The sequence below is a fragment of the Poecilia latipinna genome, unplaced genomic scaffold (assembly GCF_001443285.1).
Source record: "Poecilia latipinna isolate Pla-1442-1.1 unplaced genomic scaffold, P_latipinna-1.0 Scaffold646, whole genome shotgun sequence".
NCBI classification, from domain to species: domain Eukaryota; kingdom Metazoa; phylum Chordata; class Actinopteri; order Cyprinodontiformes; family Poeciliidae; genus Poecilia; species Poecilia latipinna.
Window position 1 is genome coordinate 243,655 of NW_015113262.1, and position 23,837 is coordinate 267,491.

Genomic DNA, 23,837 nt, shown 5'->3' on the forward strand with positions numbered 1-23,837 from the left:
TATATATATATATATATATATATATATATATATATATATAAAATTTACTCAGATCTTTAAAAATCAGAATATCAATTGGGAAATCTGGAGGATTCTCTCAAAGTTCAAATCCAATATGACTGCTTTGCGAGTTCATTTGCTCTTGTCATAATTTATTTCCCAATAAATATTCAACAAACTCATCACTTTACAAACTCCTTTAGTAAATCTGTTGCTACAACCTGTGTTTGAAAGCAGTGTAAAGAAATACATTGACATTAGCTTGTATTACTAATAGTTAGCCTGATCAAAAGGAGGCTGGTTAAAAACCAGCCCATTGTCCTGTGCTTTGGGTTCGTACAAACAGCATAGGTCAGTACTCTCAGCTATTGAGAAACGATTTCTTCCCGGAGGTGTGGACTTTGTTGAAGTTTTAAACTTTATCCAGTCGCTAACGTTTGCCAGTTCAACGCTGTGAAGCTTACCAGATATTACCTGCACTGTAAACAACCATCTTCCACTGAATGTATGTAAAGAGAGTTCTGTTCTCTTTGTGTTGCAATGTCAATACCCAAATACCAAGAAACCCTCGCTTCCTTACAGCGTGTTGAAAGCTACTATGAGTCTTTGCTCTGTTTGGAAGTTGTTTCTATACACACCTAGATAAAAGTTGTATCTAGGTTTATATCTTAGGGCTGCACATGGAAGACCAGTTTGATCACACTGACCCACATGAGATAGTGCTCCGCCAATGAAACCAGGCAGAGCCTAGATGGATATAGACTGTTTAAATCTCTACATTTGGCTTCTTGCCACGAGGACAGAGGATGACGGCTGGTTTGCTAGTAATTACTCTCAGCCCCAGGTTCATCTTAAAATGTTAAACTTAAGCATGGTTTGAAGTACTGTCCTTTATAGGACATAATTATGGGATCATTTCCTCTGGAGTAAAAGTTCTGGATTCAAGCTGTGACCTGTAGGGAGGCAACTAAAAGGTCTTAACGGTTTATGATGAAGCACAGATGTAAAACTGTCTTAGATCAACTGAAACAGTGATTTTTTTTTTTTTTGCTTTGGTTGTTTATTGGCTCCTTAGCACAATTAATTAGCTCATACTTGGGCATATTTGGAGCAGTGAGTGGTGAGTCCAGGGTTTAAGTCTCAGCTGGTGGTGTTACTGCAGGAAGTCTGCATGTCCTCCCAGTGCATGTGTGGATTCTCTGGGTACTTGGGTGTTCTCCCACAGTCCAAAAACATGACTGTTAGGTTGACTGGTCCCTTTAAGATGCGTTCTCACCAGCCCTGTTTAGTCTGCTTCACTTAAACTCTAGTTCATTTGTCTAGAAAGTCCATTTGTGAATGCGCAACTGAACTCTGGAAAGTGAACTCCGGTCCCCCTAAAAACCTAGGCTTCTTTTCGACTGAAGTGAATCTCTGGCGCAGTTTGAACAAATATGTGGCAGATAGTCCACAAACAAGAAGCGAACTATAGCACAGAGGATTCTGTGTAAATATAACCAAAACAAACAAACAAATCTTGCACTAAAGGGAGAAATGGCTTGTGGTCTTTTGCCAAAAACAAATGATAAATCCTACAAATGCTAAACTCTGACGCTACTCCATTTTTGTTTACATTTTGTCAAGAAGGAAGTTGTGTTCATGTCTGCTAAACCGCTTTTTCAAAGGGTTTGAATCATTTGACACACAGTACAGTGTGAAGGCGAACCGCACCAGCGGAAAATGTAATAAATCAAACTGAGCGTACTGGATTGTCAGGTGTGAAAACACCCTCATGAGTGTTTGTGTATGTCAGCGGTGCCCAAAGTCGGCCCTCGAGGGCCAGCATCCTGCATGTTTCAGTTCTCTCCCTGGTTTAACGCACCTGGATCCAATGATGGCTCCTCAGAAGGCCTAAGGAGAACATTGACATGCTGAAAAGATTGTTGCCAGGGAGAGAACTAAAACATGCAGGATGCCGGCCCTTGAGGGCCAACTTTGGGACCCCTGGTGTACATCGTTGTCTGACCGGGGTGTCTCTATGTTTCCCTGTGATGGACTGGCATGTCCACCATGCTGCATTCTGGTTTAGCCTGACTTTGGTTTATCTTTGGCCAGGAGAATCTCTCACTTTCCCTTCTTTATTCCAGTTTCTGTCCAAACCAACTTGATGAAAAGATCAGCTTTCTTTACAAATATAGTCTTCACTGAGACATTACTTAAAACGTCTGAATTTCTGTTTCTGCTGTTATTCCTCAAACACACCAAGTCCCTCTTCTTGTGTTACCACTGCATGAAAATTAGCCCAATCAAAATTATTTATTCCTTGTGCCGACACATTTCTGCACCTCGTAAATCCATCAGGGCCCGTCATCTTGTGCTCATTAGGAGATATTTTAGATCTGTCTCTTGACACGTTGGCCCAGTCCTCTATGGATTATTTTAAATATTAAGTGAAATCCTTTTTCCAGACCACCAGAGGAATACTTTCCGTATTGCTCCGCATGAGCCAGTGCAGGTAGGGTGGAGGGCTGTGAGGGAATTGTGTGAAAGGTCTGAGCGGTGAGGTCTACAGAAATATTAAAACCAGACATCAACGCGACACCTGATACAGAAGTGGTCAGGGCCATTTGTGAAACAGGAGCCAATTGGGAACGCATTGAAAGTATGAGTTATTAGGATAACACAGGGAACAACCGGGCTGCAGAAGCAGGAGGCATCTCCTGTCTGCTGGACTCAAAGTCTGAGACCACCTGGACATCTTTCAAAGTTTCCTTTATAAGGCACTAAAATGATTTTTTATTTTTTATTTCAGTGCTCTCTCGCTTCATTATTAAACAGAACTCTCGTGTTTACGATTCTGTGGAAGATGCTCCTTCTGATTTATGCAAAGCAACTCTCTTTTCGTGCTGCAGAAGGGTTAGAGGAAACAAACAAATCGTCAACAGAGACGCAATGTGGTCTAATGATGTCCGATCATTTGAGAGAAAAGTCATTAAAGGGGCAGAATTATTTGTTTTCCAGGCACATAGTGCCATTTGATAGCACAATCAAGTAACTATGTTAACCGCAGTTGATAGAATATGCCATATATATCAAATATGACTTAAATGAAATTTAACTTTGCCATTTAATGTCTTGAAATAGGGCAGAGGTTCCCAAACTCCCAAAGTGTCAAAGGGGGCGCGGGAAGAGCGTCTGGATGAATAAAAAACAAAACATGAACACTGTATGCACTGGGTTTTTACCTTAGAATGGCCAACTCTCTGTTATTCCTATGTCAATTTGATACAGTAGAGGCTTCCACACTTCCCATATTTGTGTCCTCTGTCACTTTTATCAGCAGTTAAAACTGTTTAATCCGTTGTTACCATGTTGTAACCTGTTTTTCCAAGCCGCCTTTAAATGCAACATGAGTGCTACAACGCTCGCGCTGAGTTTACACCTGTGAAGGAGACCTGCTGCTGCAGTGCGGAGCTACGTAGGTTTGTGTTAGAATCACGGCAGCAAACCAGCAAAACGCAAAGAACTTTTCACAGTTTTTCCCTCCAAACTAACCGACTGAGTTGAGTAAAGCTGTTGGATGCAGGTAATGTTAGCTAAAAGATGACTAGCTAATGTTAGCTAAAAGATGACTAGCTAATATCAATACAGACCTTTAAGCTTAACAAGTACCTTGTAGGCTACCGATGTTGGTGTCTATTTTCAGCTACGTACATTCATTTTGCTCCCAAAAAAGTCGATGCCCCCCCCAACCCTCTCACACGCGTCATTTCAACCAGACAGCCATTTGTAATCCATAGGGGGGGGGGCGCAGAAAATGTTTGGAAACCACTGAAATAGGGCTTCTGTCTCTTTAAAGTATTCTGCTCTTTCCGTTGTGATGACTTCAGGAAGTCATAACCAGGTGTTTGCTAATTGCTGCTGGCTAGTCTGAAGGAGCTGAGTAGGGGAATAGTGGGGTGGGGGTGTCCTCTGCGAGGAGGAAGCACTTCTCGAAGGCGGCGCTAGGTCCACCTAGGCGTTTTGCCCAGCTGAATGGTTGCCATGGGAGACAAAAGGATTTTTTTTCAAACATAAATGAAAGAATCAAAGCGACACTATAACATGATGTAAAGCTCAAAAAGTTGATTTTACATAATACTGCCTCTTTAAACTTGCTACAGAACATGAAAGTAGCCTTTTATTCAGATATATTGCTGATAAAAAAAAGTGATGCAGTTTACAAACATCACCAAAATTGTACCCAGAAGTATGAGCTAATCATATATTATAGAAGCTAATTTATTCAAGAAATATAGTTCAAAAAGTGACATTTTACAGATGCGGATTCAGTAGACTCAGCGAACTGATTCAGATGTTCTTCTCATTTTAATAATTATGGCTTACAGCCCATAGGTTGACAATACTCCCCAAGTTTTTCTCTGGGGTTCAGGACAATCGAGTGATTAACCACCAGGGTCACTCAAGCAGCCTTTGGTACCTTTGGAAGTTTGGTCCGGTCCCAGGTCCAGCTGGAAAGTGAAATCCGGATCTCCATGAAGCTTGTCAGCAGCAGGAAGCATGAAGTGCTCTGGTAGATGGTTGAGTTGACATTAGTCTTGATAAAACACAGTGGAGCAACAACAGCGGATGACAAATCACTGGCTGTGGAAATTTTCCACTGGACCGAAAGAAACTTGGATTCTGTCTGTCTTCACTCTTCCTCCAAACTCTGGGGCTTTTCCAAACGTAATGCAAAATTTACTTCCACCTGAAAAGAGGATTTTTGAGCCACTGAGCAACAGTCCATTCCTTCTCTTTAGCCCAGGTAAGCGGCTTTTAATGTTGTCTTTAGTTCAGGCGCGGCTTAACTCCAGGAATGTAACGGCGCATGTTCTGGATGCATCTGTGTGTGGTGCCTCCAGCTGCAGCCCAAACTCTCTCAATTGGACTTTTTGGATTGCTGTAATCTCTGTTACTTTTGCACTTTTTTTTCTATCGCTTGTTTCCTTCCACTCTATTTTTTTTATCAATAAGGCCCCTGACGAGATAAAAAAAAACTGGAACATCCAGCTAATGAATTATGGTCAAGGATATTTTTGTTCGTGAAGGCCGGTTGGTGAAGAAAAACATAGGTCTGGCTTGTAAGTGTCCACGTGTAGGTACAGAACTCCACGAGTGCCACAATTAACAATTTTAAAAAGTAGAAATGTGAATAAATTTGGAGATGCACATATCAAAGTAATTGATTTACATTTACCGTAAATAACAAAAATAATCATGTTTAATTATTTAAATCTTTTAAAAAAAAATTTAAATGTATATTTTGTCTCTAAAATGGTGATTAATCTGCAGCTGCGTTTTTGAGCAGGCTGACCAATCAGATGTTTATGATTTTAGAACAGTTTACATTATTTCCAGTATATTCCTGAGAACTGAAAGCTAAACACAAAACAAAATGTATGAGTTTGATTTAGTTATCTCAGTGTATAATAAACTAGGATCTCTAACATATGTTGGAAATAATATTTATTTAATATATATTAAAAAAAATTTCAAATGGTCACACATATCACTATTAGCTTTCAATTGCAGGAATGTAATTTAGAACCAGTTCTACTAAAGAAAACGTAAAAACCAAATATGGAACAGATAGTACCAAGAAGATTGGATGGGAATATTACTGGAGAAGATTAACCAAGGTTTTAAATGGTAATTACTAATTGATTTGCTAGGTTGTTTGTTTGTTGTTGTCTTTTTGCAGTGGTCTTTTGTAGTTTGCCCTTCTTGGGGAAGTGAGCAACACACTATGATCCCAGACTCAGGGCTGGTGGAAAACAAGACCAAAAAAGGATATCAGACGGAGGGAAAATGAAAGAGAGGAAAAAAATAAATTAAATGGGGTTCTCTCTGAGTTTTATTATGTAACAGACCAAATTACAGCAGGAACGTAGTTTTAATGAAGTTGGAAATAAAATTCTTCCCTTTGCTTACTACTTTGCTACTTAAGGCTGGAAAGCTTCCTGATGCAACCCAAAGGGAGTGCAGGAAATAGATCAATGGATTGACATTTATAGAGTAGAATAGAAATTACCTTGATTGTCCCTCAGTGGGGAAATTCATGTGTGCTCGCACTAAGGTGACAGGCAAGTCAAAACATTGGGAGCAAAGTGCTTTTATTTTGCTTCAGCAGGTTACAGATTCGACAACGATCTGCAAAGGATTCAACAGCAGCGATTCTTTGGAGTTTGCATGCTCTCCCTTTTTGAGTATCGTTTTTGTCTCAGCATTCTGTTTTTTCTCCTGGCTCAAAAATGCATGAGGTCAGTTGTTCCAAGTGCATGAAGGCTCATTTATCTTTTACGTGTCTAAATTTGTTAAAGAAGATAGGTACCTCTCCCCTGCAAAACAGCAAAGATTAACTTAGCAAAGATGGTAAATACATGGATCCTATTCTTTTTTCACGTATCATGTAGAAATGAGTCTTGCGAAAGATAGCGAGAGGCTGTAAAGTTGAAGATAGACACCTGTTGTTGGTGTAGGGGTGTTTGCTGAAATGCACAAAACACAGATTTTATTGTTTCATGATTTCTTTTTTTGGTGATTTTATAGATCTTTGGGTTGTTTGGCTATAGCAAGAGGAGCAACCATGGGACTTGAGGTGTGGAGCCTTTCCCTCCTGCTGGGCTTGTCTCTCTGGAACAACGGTCAAGCCCTGGCGAGGAACCCCATTCTGTCGAGGATACGAAGAGCTCCGGGGGCTGCCGAAGAAAACAAGAAGTGCTCCTACACCTTCTTGGTCCCGGAGCAAAAGATTACGGGCCCTATCTGCGCCACCCGGGGCTACTCCACCGACAAAGACCGAGTGACACGCCTGGATGTCGCGGCGGTGCGCGACCTTCTGTCCAAACAGCGTCGAGAGATGGAGACTCTGAAGCTCGTGGTGGATGTGGATGGTAACCTGGTGAATGAGATGAAGCTGCTGAGGAAGGAGAGCAGAAACATGAACTCCAGAGTGACTCAGCTTTACATGCAGCTGCTGCATGAGATCATAAGGAAGAGGGATAACTCACTGGAGCTGGCTCAGCTGGAGACGCGCATCCTTAACGCCACCTCTGAGTCACTGCGGTTGACGTCCAGGTACAAGGAGCTGGAGGCCAAATACGCGGCGCTGTCTGCAATCGTGAACAATCAGTCGGTGCTGATCGGAACGTTAGAGGAGCACTGCATGCAGATGCACAGTCGGCGCCACGAACAGCCACCTATAGGACCCCCGCTAGTGCAGGTGGTACCTGAGAACATTCCGGTCAGTGTGCCACGGTTCACCAATGAAATCCAGAGTCGAAACACCAGAGGGTTTGGCCCGGATAGGGATTCTCGCTCCGGGTCAACCCCCACGAGCAGTACGCCCGAGGTCCCGAAGTCTGAGAGAAACTTCAGCACAGAGGGTGAGTGGGCGATTGTCCGTTCCTTCTTTTTCATTCCTAGATTCTGTTGCAATGTCAGATCCATATGACAATGTAGTGGGGCCATTGTAGAAAGACAGAAAAAAAAGGAAGAGTACATTTCCACCAAAAACTCAGAAAATTGGAGATTAATCTTGGAAATGCTCTAGAAAATTTCAGAGATTGAAATGTCAATATTTTGCTAGAAAAAAGATTAGGAAATTTTGAGATTCATTTAAAACATTTTCTAGAAACAAACATGAAATTTTTTTAGTTTGAAAAGTCAAAAATTTGCCAGAAAAAAATCTGAAATTTTGAGGTTAATCTCAGTAATTTCTAGAAAAACCAAGGCAATTTCTGAGTTTCATGAGTCAATCATTTTTCACTTTTTTGAAATTCTTTGAGTTTTAAAAAAGATGTGACTTTTGAAACTCATAAATTTCCATGTTTTCTCTAGCAAATATTGATTTTTGGAGCTCAGTAATTTACTTTTTTTCAAGAAAATTCCAGAATTTTTTGGTGAAAATTTACGCCTTGTTTTTCCTTTTCTATCTTCAATAGCCATTGTAGATCCAAGACAGTCCTGTCATGGTGAAATGTACAATAGTCATTACTTTGACAAGCCAAGAATAACAACATCATGCGCTAAGGCTGCAGCTGTAGATGGACCGGCGGCCTCATTTCAAAAGGTTAAAAATGTGCAAAATCAGCTGGAACTCTGCTTCATGCTCAACAGAAAACTCACAGACCAGAATGGAAACACAAATGTTGTACAATCCGAGTCGACTAAGGAAAGCTTTACCAAGGGAAAGACGGGCTCGACCAGCTGGATTTTGCTCATTGACAGAAGGTTTTTGACATGCTCACATTGCTTTTCCCAAGAATAATAAAGTGTGAAGGATTTCAGGACAGCTATGTTGGCAAATGATCCGTTTGCGAGACTGTTCCATTGCGTGAGTCTCAGACAAAAGCCAGGCGGGCATGATGAGAGTCTCGGGTGGTTACCACAAAAACAGAGGCATGTTCAGCATAAGCAAGAGGCCGTAAAGCTTAACAGTAGTTTAAATAAATAATTACATAGGAGTCGCTTACCCCTCGAACAAACTCGCAACACACAGCTGTATAAATCTATTTGTAGCCGTTTGTCGTCATAGCGGGGGAAAAAAGTCATATCTCATTAGTGAGACTTAATTGGTCTGTCCTTAGAGGAAATCATAAACAAGTATAACTTTGTAGATCTGCAGCAGCCACATATAAATGGTAAATAGACTGCTTTGAGTGTTCTTGCTGAAAACTCAAACAACTTTACAGTACAATCCACAATAGCTCATTTCACATGTGTTCATACACTTCATTTCAGAGGTGCCAGATTTTCCATGGATTTTTGGGTATGGTTGAGGTTTGAGGGGGTGTGTAATGTTATTGATGCTAAAGAAGAAGAAGAAAAACTGTAAAATGTGTAATGCTTAGAGTTGTCTAGCAATGTTGTCAAAGTGTACTTTTTTTGTTTCGCTCACCAACACTGGAGGCCTTTCTGGGATATCTTGAAGTACTAGGTCTCCTATGACCATTGTAATCAAAAGGCCTTACTGCCATTCATATGGACAACATGTCTGTTACATTTAGAACTAAATTGTATGTTTGTCCATCAAACACATTGGTACATTTGGAGGGAAATAAACATTTGACCCATGAGAAAAGAAAAGTTATGGGTATTTTTAGATCGTCTATGTAAATATTCAATGCATTCAGGATCATCAAACCCAAACGGCATCGTAAGAAAATGTTTTGCTAGCATGCTAACACTTTCCTTTATTTGGAGTGAGCTTTACTTGGGCAATGTGAGAGAAAAAACCTGATACTCACTCGAGTAGAGTTTATTCACAAACTTGTATATATCAGACACAGAGTTTGAAATAAAATACTTCAAGTTACAAGAGAGACATAAAAAAATCACACTAAAGTGGTGCGACACTTTAGCCAAGTTAAGCTAGTAGGGGAATTGTTATGAGGCTAACAATAAACTGTCAAATATTTCACTTTTTAAGATGAATTTTTTCTCTCTGGCATAGAAAATGTTTGTTAAAGCCTCACTATAAATTACTTAATGTTTTAAAATGTAATAGAATGAAGGAAACAGCTGCTTTGATTCTGTTTTACGTTAGCCTGTTTTAGCTAGGCTTAGTAGCTAAAGCTGAGGTTCTGTGTCATAGAACCTCATAGTTCTATACAGCTAGCTGTAGCTAAAATAGCTAGGCTAGTAAGCTAGGCTAAATCTGTACAATTCACTATAGCTGCTGTAGCTAGGCTTACTGGCTAAAGCAGGCTAGTAAGCCTATATTCCCTTAGATGCACAATTTTTTAAAGTAGGTTTCAAACTCTTCGTCTTTCTCTTTGACTTTATGTAAACATTTACAAAGTTACTGGACAAGACCAATGATTCTTCGGTTCACTGTCAGATTGTTAGTCTCGTTTTCCATTTTCCAGCTGGATCCTGTCCTTCACCGCCTCCTCCCCCTCTCTCTTATCATCATTTTCCTTCAGGCCCGTTCAGAGACTGCCAGGAGGCCCAGGAGGCTGGCCACAGCACCAGCGGCATGTATCTGATCAAACCAGATGAGGCGGAGAGGCCGGTGCAAGCCTGGTGTGAACAGGATATAGACAACGGAGGTTGGACGGTTATCCAGCGCCGGAGAGATGGATCAGTGAACTTCTTCAGGAACTGGGATAGCTACAAGGTGATGACAGCGGCACTTCCTCCCAACTCTTTCAAAAGTAACAGCGATGCTGTTATTTGACCTTTCCAAGGGAGCCGTGGGGTCTTTGAGATAATTACCTTGAAGTTTAAAGTCCTTCTGTTACCATAAAACACAATGTTTTGAGATTCCCATCATGAAACTGTAGCCGTCCCAATGAGAAAAGTATGTTCCACGTCTTTCCAAAACCACTTCTGCTATAGAGCCTTCCCACTGCGTGGCCCAGCAGTGAGCATATAGAGGCTCTGTGAGAATGAGAACACCGCTGCTGACAGCTGCAACAATCCAGCGTTCCACTCAGTCTGGCCAGCATCATGCGCTGGTAACTGGCAGCTAAATTGCTCTCCTCAACACTGAATTGTCTCTGCACTCTACCACAAGACCAAAACCGTAACCATCTCACACACACACACGCACACACACTGAACCAGGCTGAAATCCTATTTCATTCATCATCTGCTGGCTCACAATTCGTCCACATTCATAAACCTCAACTTTTTTTTCCAAGTGGAGTGTTTTTGAGACTGGTGCAGGGCGTTGGTGTTTTTGAACTTTCTCACATTTTTGCCACATTACTACCACAAAGGTTAACAAGATTTAATGGAAATTGAATGTGATGGACATAAAAAAGAGATAAACCTATCTATATAAAGTTATGGATGATTATGAAGTTGAAGGATCAATTTTATAAAAAAATAAATAAAATTGATGTCTCTAGTAGATTTCCATTTCTCCACAATTAATGTTTTGCACTGCAGAAACACAAAATCTTACCAAGTATTTTTGGTCTAGTTTCTAGTGCAAATATCTTGGTACACCTGAAATAAGCAAGCTATTGGAAGTTGCTTTGAGTCAATAATTCCTTAATGGAAAAATACCAACTTCAAAGGCAGATTATTTCACTTTTAACAAGACGTTTGTCCCNTGTTNTACATGAAATAATCTGACAGTGGAACTTGTTATTTTTTATTAATCTTAAGGAATTATTTACTAAAATAAGATCGTATATCTTGATGAGAAGTTACTGGTAAAGTTGGTTTTGTCTATTTTTCAGTGTACTAAGATATTTACACTAAAAACTTTTCAAAAAATACCTTAAGATTTCGTGTTTTTGCAGTGTACCCATTCTTTACAAAACAGTTCAAGCTCAGTTAAATTAGAAATAGTCCATTTATAAATAACAATTTTAAGTTTTGTCCCAGATTCTCAATTGAATTTGGGCTTTGACTGGGCCTTTCTGACACGTAATCTGGATAATGGATTTAGTAGTTCGACGTTCCAAAAAGCTTGGGGTATGTTTTATAACCTACGTTCAAGACCGCTTGGCTTCATGACCCAGTATCAGAATTCTGAATACAGGCGTTTATTTTATCGCATAAACTCTTCAGCATTGCTTTCTTCTAAATTTCATAGGTTAAGGTGGTAATCATTTGTCACCATGTGTTTTTTTGCTCTTTGAAGTTCTCCTGAATTACAGAAGCACAACCAAAACACCGTCGAATTGAAATTTCTAATTTGTTTTTCAACCCCACAAACTCTTCCACAAGAGGTTTTATGTTCCCAGATAATCACCGCGTTTCCAAACTCCTTGGGGACCCGGAGGAATACACAACACGCGTTATTTCCTGTGATCTCATTGTAACCTTCCCTGTAATCTTCCTTTGATCTAGAGCGGCTTTGGCAACATAGACGGGGAGTACTGGCTCGGCCTGGAGGCTATCTACAAGCTGGGGAGGCAGGGCGACTACAAGCTCATGGTGGAGATGGAGGACTGGATGGACAAGAAGGTGTACGCGCAGTACAACAGCTTCCACCTGGAGCCCGAGAGCGAGGGCTACCGCCTGCGGCTGGGCACCTACCAGGGCAACGCAGGGGACTCCCTCAGCAGCCACAACGGCAAACAGTTCACCACTCTGGATCGAGACAAGGACGCCTTCTCAGGTCTGTCATACTGGGATGTCTTCTTTAGAGAAGCGTTGCATTTTACTGTTTACATCTCGTCAAAGACGATTCTTTGACTTGCCCTCCGTAGCTGCGCTGTAGAACAGCTCTGTTAACTAAATGAAGATGTGGGTGTTATTAATTTTGTGCGCTGCGTCACAGCAAAAGGAGAAATAAGGCAGGAAAACTGTTGAAGAACAACTCAAAACCACTTGGGCTTCTTTTTACTCGCTTTCCGTGTCTGTAGCTACGCTACACACAGATTCGCTGGCATAGCAACTGACTGACAACCGCTCCACGAGCGTATGAGAATTCAACACCAAAAAACATGTAAGCATTTCAAACACAAAGAGCAGGACATTCAGTCCATTACAGTTTTATGTTTTCAGGCCTGATGTTTTATTTTGTGATTATTAATAAGTTATCGTCTGAACACAGCGGCGGTTGATTAGCTAATTTAAACAGCTGCTCTGCTGATGATCTGTCAGAGAGCTGGTGTGTGGCTTGCTTTACTATTTTTAACTGAACCAAAACACACCAAATTCTGCAGCACATCTACATGATGTGCTGCAGGTTGTTAAAGTCAAGCTAGCATAGCTCTCCCTCCCTTTTTAAAACTTTTCACTGACCTGTAAAATGATACACCTAATTAGTAGCAAAGCACTACATCCTTTTTTCTTCTCCATATGAAGTGAAACTTTAAGATTTAGCATGTTATGCTGCCAACTGGACAGCTAAAACCAATGGTAGTCATTGTCGGCAAGCAGTTTTTAATGCTCTTCTCTTAAATTAGTGGGAGGGTCTAAAAGTTATCAAAGTAATCAATTCCAAATACAGACATTTATTACAGATATTGGTTCCAAACTAACTTAAATAATTCTAACTGCCTAAAAAAACTGAAATGATAGAACCTATGAATTTTCTACATAAATGACCAAAACACTAGTTTTTTTTTTTAAAGTTTTTTTTAGGTCCTCCCAAGACAGCCATGGCATGTTTTTGAATTCCTAAGACTTTTAACGACTTAAGTTGAAACATGTTGGGATGAAAACATATTTTGCAAGCTTGGTGAAGTCTTTGTTTTAATTAGTTTGATTTTGAAGTCTGGATTATAAACCAAAATTTTATGACTCACCAAGCATACAAAGTCAGAAAAATGGAAACTGATAAAAAGGACTCCATGGGTGTTTTTTTTTCTGTGCTAAGAAGTTTTATTTTGCCTACCCACAAGTTTTGCTTTATAAACAAATTAAAGCTATTACTACTGATTCTTGTAAATTACGCTTAACGTACCTTTTACAAACTCTACACACAAATAATTCAAATAATTCTCCACGGAGGAGGACATCGTCGACAACGCATTCTTACTTTGATCTCAGCGATCAATATTTATGAAACCAGATATCTCCATCACATTCGGATCAGCTTCATTAAACTTATCATCCGCAGGCAGGTCATTGCTGGAAGCATTTAAAATATATACTGAAAATGAACAAAAACACTCCAAAAAGTCCACAAAGCACAAATTCTAGAAAACTATTCACATCAAAAAAATAAATCAAATCAACTTGTAATCGTACTGATCACAAACGCTTTGTAAATGACTGTACTCAGTTGTAATTTATATTTCAGCACCCTAACATGGAGGGTAGCATTGTTTATTGTGGAAAACAGTGGAGAAACATTGAAGTTCTGCTCCTGTTTTTCTACACATACCCTGAACGTAGTGGTTCGGGGCCCTCGCTCGCCTGGAATCCCAGGAAGCCATCAGCGAAGCCTTCACTTCCTTTAGAAAACAAACAATGAGCTCTCACTCAGATCCATGACCCTTTGGCGAGTTTTCATTCAGCCCTGAATGCATGCCAAAGCGCTCGACGTGACAAGGAGATTATTTGCTGTCGGTGTAAAGTAAATAAGCTCTTTATGGCTTTTTTCCAAATTGTATTTGACTCTTTGGGACTCAGTCATGCTTGACCTCAGTCAACACTGTGATCCCCATAAGCTCCACAAATAGAGGTTGAATTAGTGAAGGAGTGCAACGTTGGGGTTTTGACATCTCATCTTCTTTAAAAAAAACTTAGTTTTTCTGTTGACTTTCTGTGAAACATTCTATCAACAAAAATCACTTGCCCATGAACTTTTTCTTCCTCCTGTTTCCCTTTAACCCACAACAGGTAACTGTGCCCATTTCCATAAAGGAGGCTGGTGGTACAACGCCTGTGGCCAAGCCAACCTCAACGGTGTCTGGTACACCGGAGGAGTGTACCGCAGCAAATTCCAGGACGGCATCTTCTGGGCTGACTACGGCGGAGGTTTCTACTCCATGAAGTCTGTCCGCATGCTGATCCGGCCCATAGACTGAGGGTGCTGGGTCGTCACATTCAAGACTCACTCTTTAAGTTGCTGCGCTATACAGTACATCTGCAGCGAGAGGTCAATCGCGGACGGACAAACTCAGCCGACGGAAAAGAGGCAGAGCATCGGTTTGCGGGAACAGACGCAAAACTCTGCACATATGGGGATTTAGGAGACACGAATCTGTATCACACATAACTTTGTAAAGTAGCAAAAAGTTAGGAGTTCTTGAACTTTTAAGCATTTTGTGTGATGCCACAACCACAAACTTCGACATGTTTGTTTTAATAAACCAAAGTAGTGCATCTAATAGTTGTATCGTAGGAAAAGAATACATGGTTTTCGTATTATTCACAAATTAAAAACTGAAAAATGTAGCAACCATTTGTTTTGAGCCGCCTTTTACTCTGACATCTATACATAAAATTCAGATGTGGAATAGTTTTTGACCCGTGGCAAACCAATGCAAATTTTATTGATGTATCGTCCATCTTCTGGTAGAACATCACTAATTTGGTAGCCAGAGCTACAATGGAATGCGTTAGAATGTCCCAAAGTCCAGACCAATTAGGAAAACACGAAAAATTTACTTTAAAACACGTCCTCCATTGGGTCATTGGGCGAGAGGCTTGGTACACCTAAGACAAGATGCCAATTTATTTAATAAGTTACAGGGAATTGGCCCAACAGTCATATTTCTGGACTATAGGAGGAAGCAGTTGGATTCTGGGATACACAAACAGAACTCTGTGCAGAAAAACCCAAGACTGGGATTTGAACCCAAGTCTTTCTATCTTCAAGGCAACAGCCTCAAGGCAAATCGCGCAAATTGTAGTTACGAAAATCCATATGAGAATTTTGAAAAGACCCAAGTTTTTCGTTAAAAAGTTTTTTGCGCTAGGATGAGGTGGTTTTTAAGCCGTATCGAAATAAGTGTATTTCGCAAAACTGCGTCGTGTGATCAACGACCGGATGTCACTACTGGCGGAAAGTACTAAGAAGACAACAGGAAGTTTTTGGAGGATGATGGTGCAGCATGTTTCATAATGACTTATCCCGTGAAATATTCACATGTGATTTCAATCGCTCTTCTTATCCCATGAAAAGGCCACAGTTGCGAAATTGTGTTCTCCAACATCAGAGGAATATTGTAATGGAAACGCAGCTAATGCTACCAACTGTACCACCATCTAATTGGACTGAGTTGGAGCTCTTTGTAAAAAAAAAAGAATGGCTACATATTTATTAGTTTAAAAAAAAAAACATGGAAACCATGTAAAATATATAGTTTGTGGTTGTTGCTTGACAAAATGTGAAAAAGTTGAAAGAGTATAAATAATCTTTCAAGGCCCTGCATGTTAAAAGGTAAACAATATTTCAGAGAGTATTCAAATCTATAGCTTTACTGGTACTAACGTCACATGATCCAAATGCAACTTCACCTACCTCACCAAGATAAACATCTGGTGCTAACAAGAGTTTCCGCTTTTACTTAGCTTTAGGTACAAAGAGCTGGAAAACACACTGTGTTGAAACAGGCACAGGCAAACTACACACACTTTTCCTGAAGCAGCACATTTTAATTGCACAATGTTTTTAATTGAAACCCCTACCCCTAAAGCAACCTTTCTACTGCATGCTAAAATACTTTGTCCGAGTGCAGGTGACCAGAACGTATAATTTATGCTTACAATTAAGTTATCATAACAGTGAAGAGGGCCAGGAGTCCTTTGAGAGCAGGAAACGATCCTGTAGAATAACAGGAGCCGTTTCCTCCTGCTGTAAATAGGACAATCATTCTCAGAGTGTGCGCGCTCATATGGAAATTGTTCTTGTGTGTTTTTCTCGTTTGGACTTTGATTAAAGTTCAGTATGACTCTGGGAAAGGCAAGCATTGTTGAGAGGGAGGGGGGTTGGAGGGGGGAGGAGAAAAAATGGTGGAATTAAGTCTTGCTTTGCGTGGTTTTGGAGATGGAAAAATATGCCTACCAGGCAAATTGAGAGTTTTAAGCACTGGGACAGACGACGAGAAACACATTTCTGAAAAACAAAAAAAAACAAAAAATCCCAGACGGGATGGAGGGAGGAAGAGAGAGGAGGAAGATGTGAGGGAGGGAGATGGATGGGAATGGAATCGGTCCAAATTTCCATGTTTGTTTTTTTTCTTCACAGTAGCCTACATGCCACCCCTCAATCCTGCCTTTTAATACATTCTTTCCACTCAGTGGAGGATCTCTTTATCTTTTGGTGAAGAGATCTCGCATGGATTAAGCCACCATGCAGCGATCAGTTGGAAGCCTTTCAGGGGGGAAATCACGTCAGCAGATGGAAAAGATAAAACATCGAGTCCATGTTGAACAGCAAAACTGCAGAAAACACATTAAAGGCAAGCATATCTGCAAATAGACCTAAACACCGACCACAAGAGATCTCACACCCAGCGATGTAAGCCTCTTAACAAAGCAACAAAACACTCTATAAGAACTCTAGTCACATTCATTTGGTCACCCATGCATGTTTATGGAAAAACGCAAGCACTATTAGAAGCTGCATCATTTTCCTAAAACTGAAGCACAATAAAAGCTGAGAGCGGTGACTCACTCTCCTCTGAAAAACAACTTCATACAAGAAGCAGACACGAAATACAATCACTCCTGGTTGGCCTCTGCTCTCAGCACATGGCATGTTTTCAGTTCGCACACACACATAGTGTTCCTCTTCATGGCGGCGAGAAAAACTATTATTCGGTCTTCATCCAAACCAAATATCAACTAGCCTGCTGCAGGATGTAAAAGCATAAACAACTCTCAGAACTCATCTCCAACCAAAAGAGTAAAATAGTGGCTACTTAGCTTAGTAAAAAAACTAATGCAACGTTTATTGTGTTAGTGGGTGTAGTGGCTACTTCGCCACGAGCTGGCCAAGTAGCCACTAGTAGTTAAGTAGCCACTACTGGCTACACTTAGCTAATGACTACTTAGGCTTTAGCTATCCTGGATGGTTAGCTAATGGCTTCGCGTGTGACAGTTCGGCCTAAACCCTACTGTATTGTTTCTGCAAAACCCAAGGGGTTTGCAGTTACAATACATTAGCTAAGTAGCTATGGCTAAGTAGCCACAGCTACCACAGCTAGTTTTTAAGTAGCCATTAGCTGTGGCTATCTAGTTCTGACATGTATCTAAGCTAGGTAGCCACGGCTACTTATCTAAGCAAGTCAGGGGCGTTGACTAAGGCTAGTTCAAGGAGCCTGCTGTAGGATGTAAAAGTCATTCCAAGTCTCATTGGAACGTAGACTGCAATTTATTGAACATAAATGTAAAATGATGCAATACTACATCTCATTTTAAATGTGCGTATACATTTTTGTTATATGTCTGCAAGCTTTGGGAAAGCCATTCAGGAAGCCGAATGTAAGTTCACCAAAAGTGCTCAATGTCATCCAGTTGGGAGTTAAGTCCACGTCTCAACCAGCCGACCCAAAATGTCACTCTCAAGGAAATTGGTTAGGATTTTCAAGAACAACCCAAGCAGCACCAAGTTTCCATCCAAATACAGACTAGAAGCCACTGGAAGAACTACTCTCACAGTCTCACAGAAATATTACATTACCATGGACAAAAAGGGAGTTAGTAACAAAAAGGGAGTTAGTAAGGAAAGAATCTCCTCCTTCAAAAATCAACATTAAGTAACTTGATTGGGTCTGACCTAAACCCTACTGAAAATTTTAAACCATATATATATATATATATATATATATTTTTTATTTAAAAAAACCATACATCCCAGAAACCAAATGTTTTTAATGAGAAAAGTGGTGAAATATCCAGCTGGAATGATATCCTACTGAACAGTGAGGTACAGGTTTGTGCTGCCTCTAAGCCCTAGAGCTGGATCAAAACTGGGTCCAGGTGGGTATGAGTCAATCTGCACACAAAGTGAGTCAAATACTCTTGGGGAAGAACCTTTTGAAGGAGAGGGTGCAGGAAAGAAGTCTTCAGAAAATACAATAACGGACAGCAGAAGACTGGTGGATAGTCTTTTCCATCAACAAGGTTCCTCTTTGTAGCATCTCGTAAATAATTTGTCCAAAGGAAGAACAAATTAGATACTGCTATGTTGGCTGTATGCCAATATAGCAGTATCTTAAGCAGTCCATGTGTGCTTACTAACAACTCTGGCCAAGAATTAGAGTGAGGTCAAATTTTCCTCCAAGAATGTCTTAAGCCGTTCCTCCAGTTTGAAAGGAGTCTACCTGTGGTGAATTCAGCCGACTGAACGTGATTTGGAATGGATTCTGAGTCCTATAGGGTCTCATGGTCAACAGCACACTTCAGAGTTGAAGCTAAGCAATAAAATCAAATGAATTGTCTACAGTGCATCAAGACTAGATTGTCATTTGAGAAATGGTATCCCACTTTTGGCAGCAGAGACCGTCCCCAGAAGCCTTTTGGTCTCAGTCGTTTGGAAACGGTAGATGCTTAGAGCCACAAGCTTTTGACCTAGATCTGCCTGCCAGACCAAAATACATAATCAGCAAAGAGACAAGAGGTCTTGAATCCAAATGAACATTTTTATAAAAACCAACAAGTAGCTGTCTACCGACACTGGCCATCCACTATCCTCTGTGTGTGCCAAGCTTGTAGAGTTACATCTAGTACGACTAGTGGCTGTCACTGTTGCCAGAAGTGCTTCAACAAACACAAAGTCATGGTTGTGAATAACTTCAAGATCAACACTAGAAGTTAACATCCATTTCCTCAGAGAGAACTTAAAGTTTCAACTCTGTAAATATCAGGTTTTTGAATAATTTGGATATAATAGCGATGAAAGCATATGAACTGGTTTCATAAGGTGTTAGCATACTCCAAAAAAGATAGGAAAATATCTTCTGCTCTCTGGCATTCTAGATAATCTGTAGGCACAAGAAGATGTGACTTGCTAGATGCAGACCTAAGCAACCTGATCTTTAAAGCTGCAGTACGTAACTTTTTCCAAAACTTTACGTACTGCAGTTTTGACATAGATAATCTGTGAAAAGACCGAGCTCCTCCACCTTCTTCGAGTGCTACTACTGCTAATGGCCGTAGTTCCAGGAAAAGCATTTATCCGCCATCATCGTAGCCATGCTAAGTAGCACCGCTAGCTGTAGCATAGCAGAGAGCAAGGTGGAGGTTGTGAGCATACACGAAATTATTGACAGTGCGAGGACCCTTCCCCCTGGCTCTGATTGGTTGTTAACGATGGAACTATGTATTTTTGTAGATAATTGCAGGACCATGTGGAGAAGTCAGAGGAGCTCAATTTTCTTCCACAGATTATCTGTCTCATATTACAGTCACAACATAGCGATAGTTTTAGCAAATTTGACAAAAAAAACTTAATATATATATATATGTTTTTATATAAAAGTTACATACACTACCTTTAAATCTCTCCTTGTAATTAGGAATGGGTCTACTTTGGTGCTCCGTCAGCGATGGGGCCGCTGTGTGGCTTGCTCCATAACTTCTGGAGCTGTCGGTCCATTTTTCCACTAACTTCGCCCAGCACACAGGCCGAGCCTTTGCATTTTAAACGGCATGGAAATGCACGGGTAGCCCGCGAAAACCAAGCCCCCTACACAGCCCAGACCCTGGAACAGTGGAGGTGACATCCTTGGCTCCCCTGAAAGGACCACACTCACCACCTCCGATCGCTGGCCGACAGACGGAGGATGGCCGACCGCCGCTGCGGTGTGGTCCTCCGAGAAACGCTGCAGGTTTCTGAGCTGAAAGCCCTCCTTGTCGCCGAGAGGAGCTTCCAGTCTACAGAGTTTACCGCAGGGGTCGGAAGATGTTGGGACGGTTCGCTGCCAGAAAAAGATCTGCTGTTGTCCGTGAGAGCAACTCATTAACCCTCCGATGTGCAGTGGAGAGTCTAACGGCAAAATCAACAGGCAGGATGTGGAAGATGTTTTCTTTAAAAATGTCTACCCTGATGGGAATGGTGGAAAAAAAACAAATCTGTGGGAGTGAGTCCTCCCTTAGAGTTAAGATATTACCAGAAACCTGTACAAAAAAAGGACATAAAAAAAGATTATGTGGAGGGTTCTGGAAAAGGCTCACTTTAGAGCCGAGAGGTTCAGTTCTCACTCCCAGTACTTAATATGATGGAGCGCCAGTTATTTATCTGTGAATAAGAGTTTAAGGCAAAGTATTCACATCCTTTGAAGGTTTGTTTTGTCACTTTACCTCACAGAGCTGCACAAAGTAGTTCACCAGGGGGAGGTTTTCACCACGTCGTACAAATAAAAGTCACACAATCAGATCTAGCCAATACAACACAGAACCAGCTATCACTGCAACTGCAACCGCAGGTCTTTTGAGGTACTGTATGTGTCACTCTCTACCAGCTTTGACATTTTTGCCCATTGTTCTTTCCGAAAAAGCTCAAGCTCGGTTAGATTGGATGGAAAGCATATGGAAAGAACCTTTTTAAGTCTCACCACAGATGCATCATCGGTCCACTCTAACAAACAAATATGCTTTGATCCACCCTAATGTAGCCGTGGCCGGACGGTGGACCTCCACCCCCAGTCTCAAGTCTTCTTCCTGTCGACCCTGACCAGCCTCCTTTATTTCTACTGAAGAAAAGTTAAAATTTTGGTCCAGATGAGTTTTGTCCATGGTTTTGCTGTGTCCCATGGAGTGGCTTGTGGCATCCTGTGGCTTTCAACGCGACCGCTGTCCACATCTGTTGACAGATTCTCCCACCTAAGTTGTTGATCTCTGCAGCTCCTCAGGAGTTACTAGGAACTTCTTTGCTATTTCTCTGATTATTTCTCTGCTTGTCTGATCTGTAAACATATGTGTTGGAGAAACCTACTAAGTCTTGGTAGGTTTATAATTGTGTCAAACTACTTGCTTCTCTGTGAGATTTTTCTAGCTTGGTATATTGCTTTATAGCCCGTTTAAACTATTACTGAAGTCTAAGAGGAGCGAAATGAGATCATGACTAACCATTTCTTCCTCAGTCTGTGACACACGTGATCTCAGCTAGGAGATGCTTTGTAAATGATAAAAACACTTCCAGCAAGCATTTTACAGTGACTGTCAAATAATAAGGTACTATCAATGATGACACCCAGATTTGTGAGACCAGTTTTCAGAATACGAGCTAAAGATGCGATAGTTCCTGATTTAAAGACTTTTTTTCATCAGGGGGGAAATAAAAATAGTTTCTGTTTTGTTTGCATTTAACTACATTGTGATGTCGGACAGACAGCTGAATGGTTGAAAAGATTAATACAATTGTATGTCATCAACATAGCGTTTTAGGCTATACCCCCAAGGATGTAAATGCTATAAAAATAGGATAGGGCCCAACACTGAACCTTGAGGTACCCCACAAGACAGTGGTGCACTATGTGAGTAAACCTGGTTCATAAGAACAGAAAAAGATCTTATAGGTAAGAAGTGAACCAGTTTAAGACAATGTCAGAGATGAAAAACAAATCTCTCAGTCTGTCACTAACTAGGTATTTGGTTCCACTAGGTATTATTTAGGGATATCTGATCATTGAGGGGGGTGAACATAATTGCACGATCAACTTTTTCATATTTTCTTAAGGTTTTTTTTATGGATTTATGGATTTTGACAGGATAAGTTAAGTCACCAAGGCTCAAATTAGAGCCCTGCCGTGAGCGTGCTCCTTTGCTTGCTCATTAACAAACGTTTTGTGCGGAAACACATCCGCTAATGACCGAACAAGTCAGATGGTTCTCGTTGTTAATGTGGTTGGATCGGCATGGCTGTTTATTCTAGACTCCAAGCTTGAAACCCTCCACACGATCAAAGGGATCTCCTCTGTCAAGAACTTCGACCTCAAAACACTGTGGAGTCAGCACTTGCTCACTGACGTGAGAAACCCACAAGCAGTCCACAGTAAGACTATTAACTGTATGTGTTCTGGCTGTATGATCCCCACTTATTGTGATGAATGGCGTGAGTCACGGCGTTCTGTTTAAGACTTCATGACCGCCTGCCGATGCAGAGCCAGAGAAGCCATCACCCTGACTACGCGACTGTTTTTGTACCATGGCTGAAACAGAGTAAAAACAAATGGGCCTCCCAATCAGGCCTAAGCTGCCTGAGAGGGGTATGAACCCGAGGGGCCGCGGAGGACCACAGAAGGAACCGCAGAAATACTTTACATCCAGTACAGAGGAGCAACAGGATTCCAAATATAGACCATGCTAGAAGAAAAATAGCATTTAATCTCTTCTTTAAGAAGTATATTTTTGCTGCCGCATTCCACATTAGCGGCAGATGTGACTGACTATTGAACAGGGCAGGAATGCGGAATGGTTAGCAAGGGGGACGTTGTTCAAATATTCCAGCAGACAGCTACTTTAATTCCATTAAAATTGCTGACAGATGCTTGGATTTTATGTAGTAGGAAAGCTATGAAATCAGAAAAGAAAAATATCCTCAGGGGACTGAAAAGGCATATTTCCCATTTGATTAAAGTTAGCAGCAAAAACATTGTGGAAGGTGAAACATTTGGAAATGTCAAGCATCGAATGTCCTTGCATTCGAAGAAGCCAGATTAAGTGTTAATGTGGTTCAGGGAACAGTCAGGAATGATCTCTTTTCTGGCCCAGAAAGGCCTCTAGCACACCAATGTGTACTAAGGCTTTTATTTGTGAGTCCAAGTTTTATTTCTAGTACAATTTACATCAGAGTTTTGTGACTAAATCTGGAAGTCATTTCATTATCACTTTTAGAATGTATTCCCCTTGGTATTTTACAACAGTGCGTAGGAGGCAACCAATCAACCAGGCATGGTTCTCCTGTCCACATATGTGTTTTGCATTTCGACAAAGCTTGACCCTGGCGGCACTGCAGAACGACAGAGTCCCTTGGGATGCTTTTAAAGGTTATCCTTGTTTAATCCAAGCAAGAACTCCAAGTCAAACTTGTTCCCAGAGCTCAGAGGAGTCCAGCAGGCCTGCACATGGTCTCTCTCATTCTGGGACTTAGAGTAAAGCTGCCACAGTTGAGGTGGCTCAGATTTCTGACCAGGCTACCATTGACACTCTGGATGGATGGATGGATCCATCCATCCTGTACTGGATGAACAGACGGACCCCAACAGGTAGATAGACGCCCACATTTGGGCAAGGATGACTACCAAACACCCGTGCCAACTGAAAGGAAATACCGCCATCTGGTGGTTGAGAAGTTGTATTACAAATGCAAATGTGGTAATCGCACATAGTATTAATTACGGTAAAATTGGAAAGCATCGGAAAATTCACAGCAAATCATCTTCAGTATTTGAATTCATACATTTGTATATTCATACATAAGAATATACTTTTTTTAAAAGTTTATTCTTATA

General features: G+C 40.9%; 1 protein-coding gene across 1 annotated transcript in view; it reads left to right on the forward strand.

Moving 5' to 3' along the window:
* Positions 1-16,341, forward strand: part of LOC106954323 (angiopoietin-related protein 1-like) — a 28,882-nt gene extending 12,541 nt beyond the window's left edge. Inside the window, exons 2-5 of the mRNA XM_015043725.1 lie at positions 6,571-7,406; positions 9,948-10,141; positions 11,830-12,100; positions 14,275-16,341. Of these exons, the coding sequence (XP_014899211.1) occupies positions 6,608-7,406; positions 9,948-10,141; positions 11,830-12,100; positions 14,275-14,462 (1,452 nt within the window). The 5' untranslated portion in view covers positions 6,571-6,607 and the 3' untranslated portion in view covers positions 14,463-16,341. The remainder of the gene's footprint in view (positions 1-6,570; positions 7,407-9,947; positions 10,142-11,829; positions 12,101-14,274) is intronic.
* Positions 16,342-23,837: the final 7,496 nt, after the last annotated feature.